This window comes from Sturnira hondurensis, unplaced genomic scaffold (genome assembly GCF_014824575.4).
Source record: "Sturnira hondurensis isolate 20B ecotype Veracruz unplaced genomic scaffold, ASM1482457v3 Scaffold0008196, whole genome shotgun sequence".
NCBI classification, from domain to species: Eukaryota; Metazoa; Chordata; class Mammalia; order Chiroptera; family Phyllostomidae; genus Sturnira; species Sturnira hondurensis.
In genome coordinates, this window is record NW_028080827.1 from 22,120,372 (window position 1) to 22,137,276 (window position 16,905).

Below are 16,905 nucleotides of genomic sequence, written 5' to 3' on the forward strand. Positions count from 1 at the left end.
CTAAGAAGCATTCCTTTTTAAAAAAAGAAGATGTGAGCCAAGCATTTGTAGCAAAATTGACTTTCAAATATAAATGGCACAAAATGTTATCAATATGTAAGAATGCAAAAAAATACTGTTCCCATGAGCCCTTAATGAGACCTCTACTGAAAACTGAGCTTCACATGAAGATGGTATGACTTCATCAAAGGAGAGGAAATCATATACTATATGATGCCTGATAAAGGGACACTGTGCTTCCCATAGTAGAACCTGAGTCAGATTAAGCCTCTGTATCCAGCTGCCGATTTGTGAAAACATGTTGAACTGCTGAATGAATATGCAATCAACCAGGTCCAAGTTATGGGAAACTCTAGAGGTCAAATTCCTAGGTTCTCCAACAGGTTAACAGTAAGGGAAAATACGGGATGGAAGAGGAACTTGAAGATTAAAAGAGAGTTAAAAGACATAATTTTAATAGACAAGACTAAAAGATTCAGTTAGAAAGTCAGAATATATAAACTTTTAGAAAGAACATTTAAAGACAGCTAATTTTACAAAATATATTTTTTTCTCAATTTCCTACATTTTTTCAGAAACTAAAAGTTAAAGTATTTTTTAATCTAATTTATAAAAGCATACTGTAATCAGCCCTCAAATTGTAAACTACGTTTCATACTTAACTTTGAGGGGCAGTGCAGCAGAGATTTTGAAGTAAAACAAGTTTAAATGCTGACTCTTCCATTTCTAGATGTGTGACTTTGAGAAAGTTACTTAATGACAGGTGAGAGTGGAGGTGATTTTTATATATTTCTTCTGAAAATAATAATAAATTATAACCCATCTCTTAGGAATACATGAACTATTGTGTGTACAATTCCTTCTAGTGAGAAAGGAACTCAATATACACAAGCTAGTATTACTTTGGTTTCAATAGGTCTGGGGTGAAGCCCAAGAATTTTGTAGTTTTAAAAACCTCCCAGATCATTTTTCTAGTTTGGGAAACACTCCTTGATAAATTCCTTCTCGATGTGAATGAATATTTAAATTCAAGAATGATTATTAACTCTTAGAGTAGTGGAAAAACTGGAAGCCATCTTGGAGAATGGCAAAATAAACTATGGTTTATCCATGTGCTAAAATAGTGTTTGGCCATTAAAATCAAAATCAGATAGCTAACAGAGCACTATTTATCAGGCACTGTTCTAAATGCCTTATATGTTATGTCATCTAGTAGACCTGTGAGGTGGGTTCTATTATTATCCCTCTGTGAGAGATGGGAAATGAAAAGTGTCCATAACATTACAAATAAAAGTTGTGAGGCTGAAACATTTCTAAAGTATTAATAAAAATGTTTTATAATAAAAAAAATTTGGCCTTGTTAGAAAAAAGAGTGAATTAGCTTTCTAATAGAAAATATTTCAGAATCATCATATGAAATGTTCAAATCATTTGCAGCCAGTAACTGTAGGGGAAAAATGTATTACAATGATATGTTAGTTATTTTTCTGGAGTGTTTGTGAAGTAGGGGGTGTAGAGAGAGAGATTTGTCAGCTTCTTTGAATTATTTATTTTTGTCATTCTAAATAAATATCCACTTTCAAGCCTAATTTTGTATTCTTTTTCTTATTGAGCCCTCTCCCCACAGATTCTATAGGCTTCAGGTCCCACAATACTTGGATTCCCACCCCTCTTTATACCATTAATGCATAAAGAGAGCCCCTGTAGGAGATGGGACACATGTAATAGAGGAAACATATCTAAACAGATAATAGAAGAAAGGTTTCCTCGAATAAAATTTGAATCTTCATAAAAAGCTGTTAAAACTGCCAAGCGGAATGCACTCCACCAAGAAATGGGAGACGGAGATGCCCTCACATTGGCTGAATAGCACTCTGGTACTATCATCCGTTTTCTAGCAGCTTTGGTCTACACTTAGTGGGAATAAGATGATCTAACAGAGAAGAGACTGCTCAGAAACTTTCAAAGATTTTATGTTTGCTCTTAGTTCCATAATGCGGTAAATAATACTATATAAGTGACAATATAATTTAATTGGTTTTGAGTAAAAAGCAGAAGGAGGCAACTTAGAGTGCCCTTATCAATCCTTTCTTCTAATTATTTCTTAGAGCCTGATATTTCTTGTTCGAGACTGGAGTTTCCCATACGAGTTTTCATATGGATCTGACGGTGGCTCCAAATTCTTGGAAAAACGCCTCAAGGTTTGTTAGATATTTAGGTGCATGAAATTTTGCCAGTAGTAATCTATAGACTTATTTTGTCAAATGATTTCCTGAATAGATATTCAGTAGCCACAACATCATTTGACCTCATAGTCTCTTTATGAACATGCTAAGATAGAGTTAATACTTTCAGAATTATACTTTTAAATATTTTCAATAATTACGATACAGATAGAGTTCTTTATACAATAGATTATCTATAAAGCAATAATTTATTCCTAAAAACAAAACTTTTAATTTGAAGAATTGAATTAGTTCAAAACCAACAGTGCAAAAATCTGGATTCATGTTTTAGTAGAGGTTTAAAAGTCAATTTAAAGGAAATATCTAATTTTTGCAATCCCCAGTCTTAGAACATTTTGCTGATAGTTTACACAAAGTAAAATTAGAAGCTTTTCATTTTCGATGTCATGATGGTTTTATATCAAATGATTCACATTGAACAGATGTCACAAAAAATATCTACTGAGAAACCGCCCCCCCCCCCGCAAAATTGAGATTTTAAAAAGCTCCTTTATAATCAGGATCTCTGGGCTTAGTTTTTTAGGTTTATAATTACTTTTAGGGTAATTTGTACTATTAACTGTTAAATACATGTGAAAAAAGATACAATTCTCAACTATTCAGATACCTTTCTAGAATTTAAATGTATACCTACCAGGTGACAAGAAGCTGTCTTGAATATCTCCTGAAAAGAAGGGAGGAATATGTTATGATCTGTTCATATTTCCTATGAGCACTTTGAATTAAAATCGGAACTTGCGGGAACTAGCCAGAGTAAAGCTCCACTGACTTGTACTACAAAATGAGAGTGCCCGTCTGAGTTGGCACAAGAATGTACACTTACTAATTGTGATAATAATGTCATATTTATGCTATAAGTATGACAAATTAACCCAAGATTTTATTCTTTATTTAGTTATCAGCCCTGTCATGTCACTTTTATAATTGTGGGACTAGATAGAAAATATAAGATGCCACAGAATTCTCTGGGGTTCAGTTTATATCGGCAGCAGTTCAAACTTCAGGATGATTTACTACTGCAGGTCTCAGGGAACCAGCACGAAGAACTGCAGAATGTTCGAAAACACATCCACTCCTGTTTCACCAAAATTTCCTGTTTTCTGCTACCTCATCCTGGCTTAAAAGTAGCTACCAATCCAAACTTTGATGGAAAACTGAAAGGTTTGTCTGTCTTTTAATGAATATATTTGCATCACTTAGTCTGATTATAAAAATGTCTGGGCAAACCACTGCTTGTTTAGTTCATTCACTTACGTGAGGCTGATGATTAGAAACTGTCGGGAGAATTGGGATTCCTAGGCTGGTGCTAGAACATCCATCTCCTTGGTGAACTGTGGGATTCGGTGGGTGCTGAGGATGCACACAGGAAACGGGCTAAGTCCTGTGTCTGCTTGGGAGGCAGTGACTGTCATCCTTTTACCAAGGTTCCCCCTCACCCCCGTGCATTGAGAAATTCTCCTTAATTTCTTCTTGTTTAATTTTTCTTATTTAAATTAAAGGGGAAAAATAGATGTCTATATTATTGGGATGTTGCATTAAGTTACATAATTAGAGATTGAAATATTGCGTAGTACTGAATTCAAGCTCTTTAAAACAGCTAATAAAGAATTTAATTTCAAATTATGAAAAGCTTCAGTGAAAGTGAAATCCTCTGCTGGATGAGGACCAATTTTTTAAAACCAAAAGCACTACAGTGTTTTTCAAATAGTTTGGGGTTGGCCAAAATGTTCATTTGGTTTTTTCTGTGAGATGGCACTTGGTTGTCTTTATCTTCATTCAAAACAATTTTGCTAAGATTGTTTTGGGGCAGCTCTCATATCAGCATGCATTTAAGAAAAACATCAAAATTGGTGAATTTTTGTGTAGCCATTTTAATATTGGAGGTAGGAGAAAATAAGAAATATTTTCAGCATATTATGCTTTATTATTTCATGAAGTTAATATTTGAAAACCACATGGCATTTGGTTAAGTTCCTAAGAATGAAATGTGTATGTTCTGTATGTGTGCCACATACTGGGAGAGGACGCCAAAGAGGAAAAAGGGCCTAACTGTGTGTTTTCAAAATGACATAGTTTAACAATCTTACATAATACTGGAGCTTCTATAGCTCCAAATGAATTAATTTGTGAACACTAATGACAACTAAACCTGGAAATATTGGGTAATAAACTCAACAGAAGTAACTGCTGTTTTTAAATAAACTAAAGAGATTTTATGACCAAAAAAAAAAAAGAAAGGTAAAAACACAACTGAGGCCCTAGCTGGTGTAGCTCAGTGGATTGAGCGTGGGCCTTCGAACCAAAGGATCGTGGTTCGACTCCCAGTCAGGGCACATGCCTGGGTTGCAGGCCAGTTCCCGGCAGGGGACACACCAGAGGCAACCATACATTGATATTTCTCTTCCTCTCTCCTTCCCTTCCCCTATAAAGATAAATAAATAAAATAAAAATAACATCTTGAAAAAACCACACAACTGAACCATAAGAAAAGATTTGTGCAGTGTACAGAGAAAGGTGCTGGGACTGACTGAACATGTCTGAAGTGGTTTGCAGCTTCATGCTTGCGTTTTCTCACTGGACAATGCTGCATGGTCTGGTAGATCCACTGAAGTTGATAGCTACCAAATTGAGACATTAATTGAGAACAATCAACACTATACCACGTGAGAGATAGCCAACATATTTAAAATATCCAAATCAATAAAGTTATTGGTGAAAATAAAAAATGTGTGTCTCTTATTTTTACAGAAAAAAACCATAGTGACTTTTTGGCCAACCCAATATTTGCTAATAGTATGTAATTTTCTCTTCAACAGAGGCATGTCTGACATTTTAAGATTTCAAACCAACTCATTAAAAAAAAAGTGGGGGGTGGAGGTAGAGGTATGGGGAAACAGAAGTTCATCTTCCCTAACAGATAATCACCAGCTCCTTGGATGTTTGCTTTGTAGTTAATACCAGGTAGTACAAAGACATTTCTGACTTGTTTACTTGTAAGCCTCCCATTCAGTACACCACTGAGTTCAGACATTTGCTTAATATACTGTGGCCGATCTGCATTGTGCCAGGGTGGTGAGACGGTGGCATAAACTTCTCAGCACAATTGTTCTCAAAGGACGTACAGTTACTTTTAAGAAAAAAGGACAACGTAACATGTCCAGTTTTATGGAAGGTTTGAAAAGCAACAATCCAGTGTTTACTTTCAGATACCTTATATTATGCTTTTAACTATGAAAGTTAGTGTTAGAAATAGAATCCCAAACTTTTCAATCATCAGCATTGCTTTTATACATTTTAAACTATCTTACCTTTATGAAACAGCAAAATAACAGCAGGCTATTCATGCATGGACTCCAGGATCCTAGCATTTTACTGTCACTTACGAACTCCACTCCCTGAGTGAGCACACAGGCTTCTTGGTACTATGCAATCACCCAATGGCCTCCATGTGTTCTGAATAAACTACATAGAAAGAACGCTCCCACAGGCCTCCCTTTCTTCTCTGAAGCTGGGAAACCGCAAATAGGCAAGGGGAGGGGCAGGCCTTCAACAACAGTCCTTTATTGGACAAAAAGTACTCTTGTTCCATTCCTGCACTATACATCTACAGCTCTTACATTAACCAATACATTTTGCAATGAAAGATCCGAGGAGAGCATTTAAGACAAATCATGCAAATATAGAATCTCAATTTTTAGCAGATCTGTTCTCCATCAAATTTTATTCATGTCTAACATGTACTGACCCACACAATTGGTTTACAGTTACCCATAAGTTATGAGTTTGCCAAAGCAGCTAGCCTGAAAGAGCACTGAAAGACAGCTTTAGTTTCCCACCAAAACTTCCATTTTTATGAGGTTTATAGGACTGCCGCATAATCCGTGTGCCAAAATGTTCTATTTTACCTCAGTTTCTCCTTGGCATTTTTGATAGTCTGTTGTCTACATTGTTTCTCTATCCCATCCTGACTGTTTTAATTTGGTGTGCTTTCTATCCAGGACATCTTGTCTGCTGGCCACACTGTTCTCCAGAAGGCTGGCATCTGACTGTTGCCTCTGGAGAAGAAATGCCTCTGAGTAAAAAATTGGGCAAAAATTGTTCTATAATAGTTTCTCACACACGCCTCACAAGTTATAGAAATAACTTTTCAATTTCATTATTGGTAGTAATAATTGTTGTAATTACTATTTCTTCATGGTCCCTCACATTGTTGAAATTAATTATTTCTAGTGGTATTTAAAACATAATACTATGACCCTGACTGGTGTAACTCAGTGGGTTGGGCCTGCAAATCAACAGGTTGTTGCTTCAATTCCATGCCAGGCACATGCCTGGGTTGTGGGTCAGATCCCTGGATGGGGGTGCACGAGAGGCAACCAATTGATGTTTCTCTCGCACATCACTGTTTCCCATATTTCTTCCTCCCCCTCTCTCTAAAAATAAGTAAATGAAATCTTTTAAAAAACATAATACTATAATTAAATTTCATCACCATTGATTTAATAGTTTCCTACACAGGAAATCAAAAGAACCAGAAGCACTGAATCACAGTCACTCTTGCTACATTCAACCAGTTCTCACAAAAGTCTACTGAATCCTTCTACTAGCATAACAAGTCCAGCCTTTTAATAAACAAAGAATTTCCTCTTTTTGAGTTTGTTCTGTGTTACAGTGCCCCAACTAGAATGGCCAGGGAAACACCGTAAGGGAGCTCCTCCTTAGCAGCTCCGGTCGACTTCAGAAAGCATAGCCAACACCATTGCAAGGGGGTTATTTTTTAAAAGGTGTTTCTAATGACTTGTCAGAGTCAGGTGATGTCAAGAAAATATCTTCCCTGGTTACTTCACAGGGCGGCACTACACCTGCCCTGCAGAGATCTCATAAAGCATGTTTCATGTCCTCAGTTATTGTGACAGATAAGTACTTTGGCCTAGCCCCTGAGTTTCTAGCAAGGTTTTACTCCTGTGGCAAAAAATTATTGAAGAAATGATGAAAACAGAACATCATCCTGCATAATCATCTACCCACACATATTTACTGAACATTTGCAGTGGGCCAAATTTGATTGGTATACTGCAATTTGATCTTAACTGGTCTGCAGATGTTCTGGGTCATGCATTTACTGTGTTTAACTAATATTGTTAGCAAAATCTCACCACTTGTGTATGTTATGAATATACTGTTCATATTTTCTGAATCCCAAATTGAAATGTCTGGCATATGGGTCTCAGAACAAAGTTAGACCATGACTAATGCCATCTTCAGACATATTTTTAATCCAAGTATGCTGATTACTTTAACAATAATTACCACACTTGCTGGCAGATTAGATACACAGGTGTATCTTATTGCATTCCAAATTCATAAGGAAATGTGGAGCAGGGGGTATTTAAGTATGTTTTGAAAGTGATTTAAAAGTGGTTTTAATAGGGAGAAAGCCTTTTGTTTTATACAGAAATTAAGAAAAATTCATGCATCCTAGATAAATAGTAATATTCTACAGATGCTGAAAACAAAATCATATAGCAAAAAAGAAACCTACTACTATCAGTGAATGCAGATACATAGCAGGCAACAAAACACAACACAGGAATGTGGTAACATATACAAATACCAGTATTGTGTTTCAGTGCATTCTGGTAACTAAATAGCAAACCACAATAATAAATACATTTGAATAAATCTATATATAATGCAAAGCAAAACTGTAAGTAAAACTTGGTACAATGCAAACAGCAAAGTAAATTTGAATAAACTCCTATGCAAACAGTCATGAAACATGGGCACTAACATCTCAACGCTATTAAAAATATGAACCAGAAGTCTGAAGGGTTTCCTACATCATGCTCACGCATGGCGTAAAAGTAGTGAGAGAAGAGAAATTCTTAGGTAAACTGGTATTTTAATGTATATTGAGGCTATAAAACCAAGCAGGAAAAATGCAAACACAATCACAAGGTTTTCATCTTTGCCCATTAAGACCTTGGAAATCACCAAACTCAAAGCCTAAAAACTCAGTAACTGCTGAAATTCAGATTTTTAAAAACTATATGCAGTTACTGCATTTACTTAGATATCAAGTCTCTAAACATGTCTTGCTTTTTACATATATTATGTGTATTTTTCTATAGGTTTTGAAATAATGATTTAAGAAATTATCACTGTTCAAAAGGCTTCTTTGAAGATGTTTTCTTTGTTGCCTCACTAAATCTGTGAGGTTAAGGTTAACCTAATGCTGTAACATGGGCTATGTGTAATCACTGTGCCAAACACAATAGGTGAATAACTCCAACTACCTCTGATCACCTCGCTACTCTGTTAGGCCTCCGTATTTTCTTGCCAAGGTATTTCGTGTTGCTGTGTTTCACCACTAGAGGTAGCATCATCATTGCTCTCTTTAACTTCAGTTGCTAGTTACCACACCATACCCAGGTCCATACACTTTTCATAAGGTGGATACTAAACACAGAAAAGTTTTGGATACATTTTCTGGAGGGAATACATCTTCTCACCTGGTAAATATCTGGCTTTCCCCCCATTTCTGAGTGTATGTATAAAATCACAAATGAGACTTAAAGACAGAATACCTGAAATGTTTATGTGAGTAGGGTGTAAAATATGTGTAACATTTTGTATCAAGAAACCTCTTTTATAGGTGGAAGATAAGATAATGTGTAATTGAAATGGAGATAAGAAAGACCAGCAGTAGAAAATTTGGGTGAAGATAATCATTCACCCTAAGAAATGTGGGTTTCAGGAGTTGTTTAGATGGTAGGAAAGTGACAGCTTTATCACTGGGGAAGAAATAGAGGAAATCAAAGGATGTATTATTGTATGGCATGGAGGACTAGATGGGATTTTTAAAATAATGATGAATTTGCTTTTACTTGTAGAAATAGATGATGAATTCATCAAAAACTTGAAAATACTCATTCCTTGGCTACTTAGTCCCGAGAGCCTAGATATTAAAGAGATCAATGGGAACAAAATCACCTGCCGAGGTCTGGTGGAGTACTTCAAGGTATTGCTGTCATTTCCAGCACATTTGTGAGTACTTAGATTTGACATGTTGGGAATACAGTTCCTACTTGAAACTACAACAACAAAATTACAGACTGTACTATGGGGGTGAAGGTATGAGGAATCTATTAAAATGATGAAAAAATTGTAGGATTCCCAAGAGGAACTTGCTTTCTGAAATTAGTTTTTGAGAAAATTCCTTGAGGTAACTTTACTGTCCCCTTTTAGGGGGAAATATATTTTGAAATATGAATGTATCTAAGAGTTGAAAAATCATTTTTTGGGGGGGTCTTTCCCAGCATCATACCACATAGTCCACAGTTATGACCTATACTGAATTTTACTTTCACTCTGAAGATTTTTTCAAAGGGGCTACACCTTGCCTTTGCTTCCACTTTCCCCACTATGCACCAAGGGCCAATTTGAAATGGCCTTTTGCATTTACATGTTTACCTCAGGGTAGCACTGAATACATTTTTTTTTTACCAATCCACATTTGTAGTGAAGAATTTCGGTTACCAATCTAATTTGTGTATTGATGCTCCAAGGACTAAAATATCAATTTTTAAAAGTAACATTTTGTCATTTAAAATGCAGTCATATACCTCCTGTGTGATTACTTACCTTCATCACTCTCAGCCATAAATGACATATTATTTATCTAAAATTTGAATTCTTACTGGGCACAACATTGTGGAGGAACTTAGAAGTTAATAGGAGATTCAGGACCCTTCCAGAAACCTGTTTCACGAAGCTTATGACATCAGCAGGTACATATTCCTGTGGGTAACTGAAAAAGGAAGGTCACTCCCAGCAGAGGGATCTGAGAAAGCTTTCAAAGTGGTAGAAGTGAGTTAAGCCTTTAAGAGTAGGATCAGCAAGGGGGGAAATTCAAAAAGAGAACATGAACTAAGTAAGAAGGAATTAAAGGATAAGAAAAAGATAATAGTTCCTAAAACCACCAAGACCTTAGACCTTTAACAGAATTAGGGAAATACAGAATAGAATTACTTGAACATAAGTCTTTTGTTTTCTTTCTTTTTAGGCTTATATAAAGATTTATCAAGGTGAAGAATTACCACATCCCAAGTCCATGTTACAGGTATTTATTAAGCAGGAGGCAGGACACTTTAAAACATACTCGTCACTACAGCTCAGCTTTCCTTAGCTTTATGCTATGCTAAGAAAAAGATTATGTTCCAATCTGCTGCTTGTCAGAAATTACCAAATTAAAATAGTAGACAGAATGATTTATTACATTACTTTTCTAATAACTGGAGATAAACTATCACATAAACATATAGCAGTGTTCTCCTGGTAGTTAATTTGTTTAGAAAACAGACTTGTACTGTGGTTTAGATTCACACCCGTAACAAGTAGAAAAGCAGGTCCAGGTTTTAAACAAGTGGGCTCTACAAATAACATTTGAAAAAGGAGAAACTGGCCTTTTTCTTATTTAAAAAATTTTCTTTAAGTTCATAATAGTTCCTTTTTGTTAACAAATACATTGTTCTATCAGTAGCAGTCCTTAAACCTGAGATATTGTAAATATATAACTATATTAGTATATATAAAATATACCATATATTATTTCCCATGTGCCTGGATTTATAGATCCCCCCTCCCCCGATTTGGTGAGAGGCTTCAAAATATTTTGAGGAAAAATACTTCCTCAAAAAAATATTTTTGAGGAAAAAAACCTTCCAAATGAAAATTCAGTTTAGAACTATGGTTTATTAAGTAAACATCTATTTATTATGCATTTTGAAATTTTATTTTTACTAAGCTTTTTAAAAATATAATGGAAATATTTCAAGGATTTCAAATTATTTGATGACCTCGGGTTCTTGCATATTTCTTATAAATGAGATGCTTATAAATGATAACTGCCTGTGGAAGTTTAATAAATATGAATTCCATTTTACATCATATTTTGTACTTCGTCCAAAGGCCACAGCAGAAGCTAATAATTTAGCGGCCGTGGCAACTGCCAAGGATACATACAACAAAAAAATGGAAGAGGTAAGAATTAAATTATATTTTAAATGTTTTAAATAAAGTCAGTATTTCTCCCATGAGCTCATTCCTTCCCAGTTAGACTGTATACACATGCAAAGAAGTGGTTTTGACTTTCTCAGCGTGTATGTGTATCACATTTCTATTCCTTGTATTCCTGAAATATTTTACAAGAAATCAAGAAAAGGACACTATGTATTGCACAATTTTCAATGTATTTTAAAGGTTATTTCTGTATTTAATAGACACATTTTTTTGCCCATCTTTCCACTACTTCATGATTTAGTGGCTAAAATAACATATGCTGTCCTCTCCACTACACCTCCTTTCATTCCACAATTCCAGAATTTCTATCTTTAAAAAAATTAAGCATCTAGGGCCCATATTTCTACATATCATATATATTCTTTTTGTTTAACATTCTCAATTAGGATGAAACTAATAATTATTGTGCACGTCTACTGTGGTGGGTGTTCTTTCCCTGAAATGTTATAAAATCAAAATTACATTCAAAATTGATGGAGCCTTAGAGTTAAGGGAAATACAGTAGTACATGGAATATTGTTTGTGACATAACTAAAGGTAATTAGAATGAGATTATCCTTTATATAGTTAAATCTCAAATAACCAAAGTGAATGGTGTGAGTGAAATTTCCTTCATAACTTCCGAAAAAACAGCTGAAAATTTGGTGCAAGAACATTTACTATGTTTCTCCATTTAGTCTCTTGAAGAAAATACTGAATGGGAAACAAAAATCAGTGAAACTGCCAAAGAAAATTTTTTATTTTACTTTAGAGCTTTATAGCATTTCTCATTGTTTTAAATTAAACTTCATTAGTAAAAATCATTTCAGTGCAGTTAGAAGAAAATTCCCAAAGGAACTAGGTTTCCTGAATTTGATTCATTCTGTAAATGAACTCAGTTTGCAGTTCACTTTGTGTCATGCCTTTTCATCTTGAGTAACTTGGATTAAGTTACAGGTATTCTTTCCCAGGTCAAAGAGAAAACAAAAATGAGAATGACTTTATATAAAAGTCACCTATAAAGCATCAGTCACATCTGATAGATGTGAACTGTGGAAAGCTCCTTGATTATAAATGTGTTCTAACAAATTTAGCTAAGTGAAAAATGTTTATATAGTTGCTAATTTTACTCTTCATTGCATAAACAATACTTCTGCATCTGATACAGATTTGTGGTGGTGACAAACCATTTCTGGCCCCTAATGACCTGCAGACCAAACATCTGGAACTTAAGGAAGAGTCTGTGAAGCTATTCCGAGGGGTGAAGAAGATGGGTGGGGAGGAATTTAGCCGGCGTTACCTGCAACAGTTGGAGAGTGAAATAGATGAACTTTATATCCAGTATATCAAGCACAATGATAGCAAAAATATCTTCCATGCAGCTCGTACTCCAGCCACACTGTTTGTTGTCATCTTTATCACGTATGTGATTGCTGGTGTGACTGGATTCATTGGTTTGGACATCATAGCTAGCCTATGCAATATGATAATGGGACTGACCCTCATCACCCTGTGCACCTGGGCATACATCCGGTATTCTGGAGAATACCGAGAGCTGGGAGCTGTGATAGACCAGGTGGCTGCAGCCTTGTGGGACCAGGTAGGAACACTTTTAATTCTCTTCAGCTAAATACAGTGCACATTTGAATGCCATCTATGTACAGGACACTATGTTAGATGTTGAAAATATACAGATCAACATGACCTGGGCTCCAGTTTTCAAGAACTTTAGAATCTGTCAAACGGTTAGATACAAATAACTATGTAATACAGTGTGTGAAGTCCCACACAACTGTTTCCAGTTAACATTTCAATATTTTTTAAAAAAATACATGGATTAGGCAGTGTTTTTTATTTTCTCCTATCCTAAAAGCTAAAGGTTAAAAGTAGTATAAGAAAACACATTTTTTATTTAGCTCATTGTGACTCATTTATATATGTTAGCCTTACAATATACAACCTATTGTTTGACTAGCATTGACTTTGTTAGGATCATACCAACCACTAACGTAAGTTGTCCTATCATTCTCTCATTTAAGTACCAACTCCTAAAAACATTATCTGATTACTTCAGATTATCTTTATTTGAAATAGACATTTGTACCAGGCCATAGCATGAGTCCCAGTCAACCTCCTGACCAGCTGTTCATGGGTCAGTTGTCCTTTATGGGGCAATTAATCATAACCTGGGGAGTCGGGCCCACCACGGTCCATTGTTTACATAATTGATTATAGATAGCGGAGATAATTATAAACACACCTAGAACAATCATCAGTTCACTATGTCATTCTGGAAGTGTCCTCAGTTCCCTCATAAAAATTTAGGGGAATTTAGTGAAGCTAAAGTTGACACTTGTCAGAAAACTTTGAAGTTAAGACTTTTGAACATTTATGATCTGAGGTAGCAAGTAATAACAATTCTCCCAGCATTAAGAATATACTTACAGCCCTGGCTGGTGTGGCTCAGTGGATGGAGTGCCGGCCTGGGAACCAAAGGGTCATCAGTTCAATTCTCAGTCAGGGCACATGCCTGGGTTGTGGGCCAGGAGGTGTGTGAGAGGCAACGGCACATGGATGTTTCTCTCCCTCTCTTTCTCCCTCCCTTCTCTTCTCTAAAAATAAATAAAATCTTTAAAAAAAGAATATACTTATACATACCTTTTAAAACAGAGTTTTAGCTAATGGATTTACCGTGTGCCTTTGAAAAATCTAGTTGAGGTAAACTAATGGTAGCACTATGGGGAAAAAATGAGTTAAAAACTGGATCCTCTGAGCCACTGTCTTAAATAGTCCCTCAACCTCAAGACTGAAGAGGGGCTGAGTAAAATCCCAGTGCTCTCCTAGAATATGATACTGAAACCTGTAAGGGATATAGAATTGGGTTTTTAAAAGAATTTATATTGTCCTGGCTGGCGTAGCTCAGTGGATTGAGCGTGGGCCTTCAAACCTAAAGGATCGAGGTTCGATTCCCAGTCAGGGCACATGCCTGGACTGCAGGCCAGTTCCCAGCAGGGGACGCATGAGAGGCAACCATACATTGATGTTTCTCTCCCTCTCTCCTTTCCTTCCCCTCTAAAGATAAATAAATAAAATATTAAAATAAAATAATTTATATAAAATATATAATATAAACAAAAATCTACAGGGATATGTTCTTAAATGCTCACCAATTAATACTACAAGCAAAGTTGAATATCATAATGCTATTAATGAAACAGGATATATACTTTTCTTTTCTCCCTTTTAAACTGCCTTTGCCACAGGGAAGTACAAATGAGGTAAGTTAAATTTTTTTAAATTAAGAGCTATGTATTTGTAAACATGATGTTCTTATTTTACAAACCAACTAGCCATTAAAGGATGTCTAAATGTGAATGAAAAAAACTTTGGTGACATGATTTCACTCGTATGTGCAAAATAAAACTGAAACTCATTTATATATGTTAGCCTTACAACAACAGCACCGATAGCAGTGTGGTGGTTGCTAGCAGGAAGGAGTTGGGGAGTAGGGGATTGGGGGGAACCTAATACATGGTGACAGAAGAGGGTATGACTTTAGATGGTGGGCACACAGCGCAATATACAGATCTAGTATCATAGGAATGTACACTTGAAACTCGTATGATCTTATTAATGGATGTCACCCCAATAAACTTAATTTTTTAAAGGCTTTCTGAGGTAATGTTTCTGAATAAGGTTTTATAAAATATGAACTAATTAATAGAAACAAGACAAGAAAACATTTAAATGAGGGACCCCAGTGTGACAGAGGGAGGGGACAATTTAGGTGCTCATTTGCTTGACTCTGTCAGGAAATAATGACGCCTAAAAGTGGCCCCATTCTGATAAATCTAAGGGAGCCCTGATAACAAGTGGTCTAGCTATGTACAGTAAAGTAGCTGTTGGCAGTGAGAAGTTTGAGCCCCTACAATTCCTCTAAAACTGGCAAGTTCTTAACATGCCCCTGGGACATAATGAGTGGTTAGGAAGCTGCACTCCCAGACGTGTGCAAGGTAAAAGGAAATGCAGCCTGAGAATAAAACATTTACCACGAAGGTCAATCCGCAGTAGTAGTAACATACACAGGGGAGAGCTGAAAATACTTTTGGGTTCTAAGATACCAGTTATTAGTTTATGTATAGATTCTAAATTTAGCATGTTGTATTGCATATAGTACCATAAACTAATTAATTACACTAAAAAGGAAAAACCTTACATCTGTGTGTTTAGTATGTTTTATAATCTGTACTCTTGTATTTTTAGGCTTTATACAAGCTGTACAGTGCAGCAGCAACCCACAGACATCTGTATCATCAAGCTTTTCCCGCACCAAAGTCAGAATCTACTGAACAATCAGAAAAGAAGAAAATTTAATCCAAATTTTAAAAAGTACAGGTGCATGACCAGTTGTCAGTTAAATATTATTTCATGTCTCCATATAAACACTCACAGTGCTTCCATCAGAACAGAATAAAATACCACACAACTCTGAAGTCTGCAAAATGGTTTAATTCTTTTATTTCAGTGTTTAATAGCAGATATATGCATGGTTATTATCATTTTGTTAACATGTACAGTATCCTGATTTTGTCTTTAAATATGCTGTTATAATTTAAAATTATTTGTCTATTTATGATGATAGTATATGTGTTTTGCTTGAATTTACTAAATTCTACTACTGGGTTATAATTAAAACATGTAGTAATATTACTCCATGTTTGGATATGCTCATTTAATTTCTACAGAAGAATTTTAAAGTTATTTCCATCATTTGTTAAAGCACAGCATTAGAAGTCAACAGGCTTGATCCAATCTGTATCATCTTACATACCATAAGCTTTTATTTTTAAAGACATTTAAGAGAGCTTTTCAGTTGCTTTATCAAAAACTATGTATTGCTTCTTTTATATAATTTAATATAAAATATAAACCTCTTGATCAAAAATGCACAAAAACCACGTTGTATGTGAGTTTCTGCATTGTATACTTTTTCATTTGGTACACAAAGAGATGTATTCATCATAGGTTTATTCTTTTAAAATGTGAATTACTATTAAAGTTTACTTTGGTTCCTAAGATTAAAAACAAATGCTTCCTGAATTTGGAAATGTTTGAGGTGTTGATAAAGAATGGTGATGGTTTATCTTTTTTTATTTAAAAATTCAAAATGCATTTTTTTAATGTTGACCCCATTACAAAGTTAGGTTTTCATTTTAAGAAGTGTATGCTAATCCCTTTAGAGGTATCTTCTCTTTTTAACCAATGAGTCTATACTGCATTTCTAATTACTAAAATCTCTAGTGAAATTTCATTAAGCATACCTGTTAGAGAAAAAGAAAGTGTGGTGATGAAAAAAGAAAAGTAATGCCCCTTACCTGGGAGCTCTAGTAATTTCTAACTTTCTTCGAAAAGGCCTAGCTGTAATGTAATTAGATCATAATAAAGTAAGGCGTAACAGGAAAAAATAATTCAGATAGAAAAGCCTGTGACAGTCCATAAGATATGTAAACTTAAATCTTACAAAAGTTTGACCACATGCCCTGCAAAGTAACTTCCCCACTGATAAAATTCTAGCTTATTTTCATTTTTCAATACCCTG

General features: G+C 35.2%; 1 protein-coding gene across 3 annotated transcripts in view; it reads left to right on the forward strand.

The window, feature by feature from the left end:
- Positions 1-15,933, forward strand: part of ATL1 (atlastin GTPase 1) — a 60,832-nt gene extending 44,899 nt beyond the window's left edge. For 2 of the 3 annotated variants that reach the window (XM_037054268.1, XM_037054267.1), the window contains 8 exons: positions 2,109-2,201; positions 3,269-3,407; positions 9,140-9,267; positions 10,312-10,368; positions 11,217-11,288; positions 12,475-12,906; positions 14,570-14,584; positions 15,570-15,933. In XM_037054268.1, coding sequence (XP_036910163.1) covers positions 2,109-2,201; positions 3,269-3,407; positions 9,140-9,267; positions 10,312-10,368; positions 11,217-11,288; positions 12,475-12,906; positions 14,570-14,584; positions 15,570-15,680 — 1,047 coding nt within the window. In that variant the 3' untranslated portion in view covers positions 15,681-15,933. The remainder of the gene's footprint in view (positions 1-2,108; positions 2,202-3,268; positions 3,408-9,139; positions 9,268-10,311; positions 10,369-11,216; positions 11,289-12,474; positions 12,907-14,569; positions 14,585-15,569) is intronic. The other variant, XM_037054270.1, reaches the window with a different exon arrangement.
- The last annotated feature ends 972 nt before the right edge of the window (positions 15,934-16,905 follow it).